Consider the following 7,963-nt stretch of genomic DNA (forward strand, 5'->3'; position numbering starts at 1 on the left):
TTGTTTACATTGGTTGTATGGCGCCGCTCTTCGGCGACCTGCAGAGAGCTAGCGATACTGCCACTTTGGTGTATAAGAAATATTGTAATGCACTTCACTGTTGCAGTTGTAGTAGCATTTCTGTATAATTATGCTTAACAATATGTAGATCTCTCTGAAAGGCTTGCATAGGCCAGTCATTTCTGATTTCATAATAATTATGTTTGTTTACAAACATGAGAAAAGTCAGGTCAAATGTTCTGCAAATTAGCCTATGGCAGTGGCTTTTTGTCACCACTGCGCCGGAATGTGGGTTTACAAGATATTGCTAGAGAGGCGGGTAAAGGAAAAAATTAGGTGTAGCTAATATGTTGGAAAATTGTGTTTGTATGTTATTGTGTTATCTTTGGTTTACCTTTGGGGATTTTGGGTTAGACTTGTTCCCCAGCCACCTGCCAATGCTTGACAAGATTGTGAATGGATTTGATGGGTCATGTGTTGTCACATGGTTGATTACATGTCATTGTTCCCTTGTTGTCCATAGTATCAGTCTCTGGTTTGTCTGGTCGAGACTCTATTATCGACAGGCATATAGCTGCAATATCTTGCTGAGTGCAACAACAAACAGACAAATAAATCATATTGCTTTGGGGTTAACTACACTGATGTGTCCTCTTAATGGATTGTCCATTGTGTGATGATTTTTAAAAAAGACAGAAAATGACAAACGATCCCTATATTAAATAGTTTATGGAATTTGTTTTCAAAATTGTGGCAAAACGAAAAAAAGAGCGAAAAATATTCATTTATAGTAACCTCTTAAAACTTTTGTATATGAGATGAAATAAACATATGTGAAGAAAAATAAATGGTGTATAGAGTTATGCCCCTTTGTCTTTTTAAACTATTTGGTTTGATAGAGTAGCCATCTTGCCATTTACATTCTCACAATACTGATTACATGATACTTACAAACCTATTTAAAGTGGGTGGAAGTCATCACTTGTGTGTTAACATAACAGTTAATTAGTTGTTTATTTATTAGTTAATTAATCAATTCCATGCATGGTTATAAAGCACCTAGCAGAGTGGGGAGCTGTGACAGGTGGCAGTGAAAGTATAGACAGTTCCACTCGTGGGCCATCACTATGAGGAGCTTGGTTGATTTACTTTTGAATTTCTTGTTAGAAACTTGGCACCAGGAAATACTTCTGTAATATCTGAATATGCTTGATTTCTGTAGGAGCATGTGAGAAATGGTTCATCTAATGTCTTCTTTGACGACATTTCCAGAACAGTATCGGCCTGTTGATTGATGAAGTTCAGACTGGTTGTGCATCCACGGGGAAGTTCTGGGCTCATGAGCACTGGAATCTGAGGGAGCCCCCAGACACAGTGTCCTTTGCCAAGAAGATGCTGACAGGGGGATTCTATTATAGAGAGCAATACAGACCAAAAGAGGTGATAGAATCCTTGCCATCAACACCACTTGATAGCTCGGGGCATCACAATAGTGCGTGACATACATATTGATACCACAACAATAAATGGACAGTACATGCTGAGTCCTTCATCCTATTTTTTTTGTATAGCCCCGTGAAATGAGACTGCCTTAAGGTTTTGTTGGAATTCGACCGGCACTGCCAGAGATGTTTCTGATGTCTGCTATGCACGGATTATTGACATTAGGGATTATTCTTCCATGGACTTCCAAATGGGGAATTCTTTTGGCACATGAAAGGCAAGGTCATGAGTGGGAAAACCTCACAAGAAGGTTTGTCGTTACTCTTCAGATCACTATTCATGCATTGACCACTAACCTTGGCCTATGCAAAGACGTATATATGTCTTTGGTCTATGGCTTCTCTAGAATGGGGACCAGGTTTGGTCAAAGGTCAAGGTTAGTTTTCCTAAACATGGTTTAGGATGGTCAGTTTCTGAGGCATAAATACTACTACAGGCGTATGACTTTGTAATTGCATGTATCATTACAGATACTACAACATAAAATGTTGGTGTCATGTCTATCAAGGTCAAGGTCATTTTTGAAGTTAATATGAAACATGGATGTATCATTCATTGGGATTTACTGTTGCACTTTTACTTATACAGTCTGTCCTGTGACTGTCCTGAGACGTAATTGGTGAATCTAAAAAGTGGTTTATTAAGGTCAAGGTCTGGAAGTAATGCTTTAGTACTGGAAATACCTGGTGATATTTTAAAACTTCAGAAGCTGGCAGAAAACAGCAGTGACAGAGCTTTTAAATTACATCAAATTGAGAATTTGTTTTGCACATTTTCCAATTAACAACTGCTCAAATGCGCTTAGACCATGATAGATTTAGCCAAAGGCTCTCTTGAGGAGAAAGGTTTTGAGTGTATTTTTAAGGTTTGTCAGATTTTCTGTTTCTCAGATTTCTTGTGGCAGATTATTCTATAGCAATCCGCCAGCATGTTAAAATGACCTATTGCCATATGTTTTGGTAAGTGACTTTGGCGCCATTAGCAGATGTTGATCTTTTGATCGGAGAGAATGTGCAGGCTTGTATGGTACTATCAGTTCCTGTAAGTCTGCAGGAGCCAAGCTATGAATTGCCTCGTTAGTAGTAGTTTAAGTTGCCTTCTAGTTCACTAGATCAGTCAATATTGGAGTTGTGTGTTCTATCTTGGGTGTTCTTGTCAGAATTCTTTCAGCTGTATTCTGAACACACTGTAGTTTTTCTGCATCCTTCTTTTGTATGCCACAGAGGAGGGAATTACAATAATGAAACCTGAAGCTGCTTCTGTTTTTGGAAGTAATAGCAAAAACCTTTAGTTGTAGCAAGCATCAGTGGTGTATCCAAAACGTTTTTAAATAAGGGGTTCAAATTTAAATTTGGCCCCTTATAATGACAACTGTCAAATTTCATGTTTAATGTGTCTCAATTTTGCTGTCGTGTATTGTATGCCATCACAATGTTTTAGTACAGCAAACAATCCAATTGGACAGCAAACAACTTTTTAAACAAAGATCTGTCAGTAATGATGGAAATGACTCATCAAAGCAGTAATGAGGTAAACATTTTGCATAGTCTGAGTTCTGTATCTTTTCCATGTTCCAGGGATTCCGCATATTCAACACGTGGGTTGGCGACCCTGCCAAGGTGACCTTGCTGGAGGAAGTGGTGAAGGTCATCAAGAGCCAGAACCTTGTGACCAACATGGCCAACATAGGGGAGTACCTGCAGCAAGGGCTCAAGGATGCACAGGTAGTTCCGTTCAGTTGCCACTTTACACCTAAATTTATGTCTTAATACTTGGGGTGTAACAATTAATTGAACTATCTATGCATCACATTGCCTTTGGTTATAATCGATAGGCATAATAAAACAAATTGATATTTTTCTATTTGTATCTATACACCCAGTTTGAAACATGTGAGTATCAATGCAGAATATATAAAGGGTATTTCATGTGTCGAGTGAAATATCATGTTTCTCTCATTTTGCGATGGGGGGAAGGAGATATTTTCACAAGTGGATCTATATACGAGTGATGTAGCCATGAGTGAAAATATCTCATTTTCCCCAGTCATGAGATGAGAGATACATGTTATTTCATGAGAGACGTGGAATATCTTATTTATTATATAATTTTTGTGTATTTGTCTACCTGAAAATTAAATCATTTCATTACAAATGTAAAACCTTGAAACAGAAATTCTCCCTGCCTAACACACAGGGAGATTTCGCCACCCCTTGTATTTGTGACTAAAAACGTAGTTTCGTGTTTGCAAAATCTTAAAAAAAACCAGAAACATAAGTAACAAAAAATATTTATGGTCAAGAAAATTCTGTTTATTATTATGTACAAAATCAACTCTAACAAAAAATATACTTGAAAAATACTAAACCGCTCACTGTTGGAAGTGAAAGAATACACGCTGGTCAAGTAACAAAAATGGCGCTTTTTTTTCAAGTCTCGATTAATGAGTTAAGTGAGAAATTTACAGTTTCTAAACATTTTCAAGAGAATAACAAATGGGTCGAAGCGATATTGACTCCACAAATGACCATCTATATTTTTTTGCCTTGTTAATGTGGAATTAAAGTAAAAAGGAAGTCAACAGTTTTTGTACGGGCCAGACACTTATGATAAAGGGAGACAACTGGAGGGTAGGTCACTCTTGTATGACTATAGTTCCGTCAAAGTTTTATGTTCATTGCAGTGAAACATCAGTTGTAAAGTTCACTTCAGTGAACATATCCCTTTTCTCAACTTTGGAAAACTCAGTCTTCACATTTAAGTACCGGGTATATGATATTTTCATAAATTCTCTATCAGACAATAATTAGAGGTATCTATGTACACAAGCATCTTCTGCTGAACCTAGGCTGTGACTTTGGCCTAATGACAGAAAAATGACAACATTGTGTAAATCCTATAGTGACAGACTAATGGAGAATCTTACCCTCCATTCGTGACCAACTCGAGTTATTCCGGGACAAGCCGAATAGTGGCTTGTGCCCCTCTCGTGGCCATTGTTGCGACCGGGTTCAGCCTAAGCGCAAAGGGGCATACCTAAAACAATTGTCAACTCATTGCGTAATGGTTCACATATATTTCCCCATATATTATATAATTTCAGATGCAATTTAAAGCACATTGGGACATATGGTATTATACAGTATGGATGAACACATTTAAATGTACCTTAGCTATATTTTTAGATGCAAGACATATGTAAAATCAAAAATATTTCATGAGGCATTCTTTGACCCAAGAACTTGATTGGTTTTTGATTGGTTTGTTGCATTTTCACACTTAACATTCATCGATAGAGGATGAGTCTTCTTGCAGATTACGGCAAGGGGCGAGTGGTGATGAATGCTCACCCTCGTGTCAATTGATACGAAATATATCTACATGAGTTTCAACTGTTAATGTGTTTTGTAGCAAAAGACATGAGGGTGAGATTCTATTTATCATCCAATATCATTCTTCCAACTTTTTCAGTTTGTAATCAGTACTAAATGCGTGTAAAAAGTACTCTAACCAGTCATGTCACTGCAACGTCATGGTAAAGGATGAAGTTACAATGATCTGCAAAGTATTGTGATAACAATTATATCGCAGTGATATCTCCTTGAGAGATGTCACATGTGGAAGCAAGTTCTGGATAACAAAATGACTTTGTTCACCATTGATCGGAAAATTCAATCACAAATATTCGACACAAACTGCATCAAATGTTTCTTGCATCAGGGCAGACCTTAAGAAGAAGCTTCTGATTTCCCCACACCTACAAGGATTGATTTCAGTTTTAATTCTTTCATATTCAGACCAAGTTTCCTGGGGTGGTAAAGAATGCCAGAGGCCTTGGATCCCTGTGTTCCATTGACTTCAACAACTCTGCCACTCGAGACAAGGCGATCTTGGCACTCAGAGAGAAAGGTAACGTATGGGATGCCCATCATCATAAGTCGAGCGGAATCATTACCAAATTAAAGTGAAATGATTGTGAATTCTGTCACAAAAACATTGCCAGTGAACAAGTCCAGTGAAATTGTGAGGCAGGATCCTGTTAGTCTAGAAACCCAACCTTCCAGACAATCATTGTTCAGAACAATATACAAGGGACAATATTACATATTCATTATGTACATCACCCTGTAGGTGAGGTGAAATAGGGTTTAACATTGATTATTGGACTTATATAGCGATGTGCATGCACATGTGTGTGGCTGCTTGTACTAGTCCGGACTGATGCCGATTTATAGTGCTAGCACACTGATAAACCATGCAGCAGTTAAACATGAATACCCCACTCAGACACAATATACTGACTCTGAGCCGACCAGTCCTTGTTTTAGCCCCCTAATGCCTAGCGCCACACAGGGTAACAACAAGTACCATCTTCTAACGTCTTTTGGTATGACGCGGCGGGGGATGGAACCCCAGATCTTCCGCTCTCCGGGTGGACGCTCTACCACTAAACCACAGAGGCGGTTTACATCACCCTGTAAACACAGTAACCCTGACATTGACATTGACCTTTGTAGTGGAAAGACCTTGGAACTTTTACCATGCTCTTTAATATTGTCACCTCTGATATTGCTTGACTGATGAAGGTGAAATATGGCTTGAAGGTTCCTTTTTATGAAAACATCTTATCTCGGTAAAATCGGTGTGATTTTATTGTAATTTCATTCTAACAAATATTTAAAAAAATATATAGGGCTTAAACTTTGTGGGCATGACCAGAAGAATGTCCAAGTTTGTGCAAGGCATTACTATTACCACTCAACCTTGTTTTGTAATACTTTTTTCTTTTACCTAGAATTTAGAATCATTTGCACCAATATTTGTGTAACTCACTATTGATGTTTGTACCAAAATAAGGTTGAAGTGTCATAAAATTATTTCTTACAAATCATGAGAGGTACCGAAGCTTATGGCTCTATATTTCATATCTCCTATAAATGTACAAGGCCTATGGAGCGGAAACTTGTGTGAATGGTGTCACTAAAATGTGCAAAAAGAATTCCAATCTGACTTCAAACAAGACTGTCATTATTAGGGTGGGACTGAGAAACATTCTTCCATCTGTCCTTCCGTCTTTCCGTCCGTCCGTCCGTCTGTCCACTTCTCAAAGAGGACACAATTTCTAAAAAACTATTTAAGTGAGAGAAATTAAATTTTACACACTGATATATCTGGTCATGATCTTAAATGATTTTGAAAATTGGTGCTGTAAATTATTTTTTGGCAGAGTTATGGCCCTTGCTCAATGCTTTTCAGCTTAGTGCAAAGTGTCTGCAATGGTTACAAGTTTTCTCAGAAGCTACTGATGTTACTTGAACGAAAGTTTCCATGCTTATCTAAGAGATACTTGTCATAGTTGTATTTGTTTTGTCATATTTCAGGTGAGCCACAGAGCCTTGTGTTGTTTTTTTCCCCATGTTGTACTGGAGAAACAAATCTCACTGTATTTTCTTTTTACCAGGAATCCATGTTGGGAGTTGTGGCGATGTGGCCATCCGCCTGCGGCCGACACTGATCTTCCAGAAGAAGCATGCTGATGTCTTCTTTGATTGTTTTGATTCCGTTTTGTCTTCTTTCAAATAAATGTCAGGGAGTACTCAAAGATTGCCAATAATAGTTATGGAACAGGCGATCTTTTACAAATCCACCAATGTTAAATTGTATGGGCGGCCATTCGGTCAAAAAATACAAAGTTGAAAAAGGACAAAAAGTACGCAATTACGATTAAATATTACGAATAAAGAACTAAATCTTACTACTAAAGGTCAAAATACAAAACAAACAGACGAGGGTTAAACATACAAAGTTGAAATAAATGTCAAAAGTACGCAATATTAATAGTCAAATGTTACGAAAAGACGTCATAAGAAAAGAAAGAACAATGTGTACGAAAGAACGTCAGTGAGCACGAAAGGACGTTTTCAATAAAGAACGTCAGTGAGCACAAAAGGACGTTGACAAAAAAGAACGCCAGATGGGGCTGCAATTTGTAAAACATTCCGACTTTAATCGGCTTGTTCGGCCATGTATATGATAACGGCATGCCGAGGTGCACAATGTATTACGTCATTCCTCATGCACTCACAGTTCTTTATTCGTAATATTTGATCTTAATTTCTTCTTTTGTCCTTTTTTCAACTTTGTATTTTTTGACCGAATGGCCGCCCATAAAATTGTACAAACAAAAACTAGGTGAAAGAACATTTTTTAAGAACAGAATCTTTTACCCCCGTCATTCTATCACTCAAAACTACAAACCAGGACATTGCAAACAAAGATGATCTATTAGACAATATAACTCCATGAAATTGTACACTAAGTAACACAAAACTCACCAGATGTATTTGCGAAGTGGATTTTGAGCTTTACAACATTGTATCTTCCATTCTTTAATATAACATTAGTAGCACTAGTGCTGCTCTGTGAAATGGATCTTGATAGGCAGTGTGTAGAACACAGC

At 37.7% G+C, this 7,963-nt stretch overlaps 1 protein-coding gene across 1 annotated transcript in view; it reads left to right on the forward strand.

The window, feature by feature from the left end:
• Positions 1–7,184, forward strand: part of LOC139469094 (4-aminobutyrate aminotransferase, mitochondrial-like) — a 33,981-nt gene extending 26,797 nt beyond the window's left edge. Inside the window, exons 10-13 of the mRNA XM_071251222.1 lie at positions 1,273–1,440; positions 3,081–3,227; positions 5,301–5,412; positions 6,965–7,184. Of these exons, the coding sequence (XP_071107323.1) occupies positions 1,273–1,440; positions 3,081–3,227; positions 5,301–5,412; positions 6,965–7,086 (549 nt within the window). The 3' untranslated portion in view covers positions 7,087–7,184. The remainder of the gene's footprint in view (positions 1–1,272; positions 1,441–3,080; positions 3,228–5,300; positions 5,413–6,964) is intronic.
• Positions 7,185–7,963: the final 779 nt, after the last annotated feature.

Source organism: Haliotis cracherodii, unplaced genomic scaffold, assembly GCF_022045235.1.
Source record: "Haliotis cracherodii isolate W230 unplaced genomic scaffold, xgHalCrac1.p SCAF_2, whole genome shotgun sequence".
NCBI lineage: Eukaryota > Metazoa > Mollusca > Gastropoda > Lepetellida > Haliotidae > Haliotis > Haliotis cracherodii.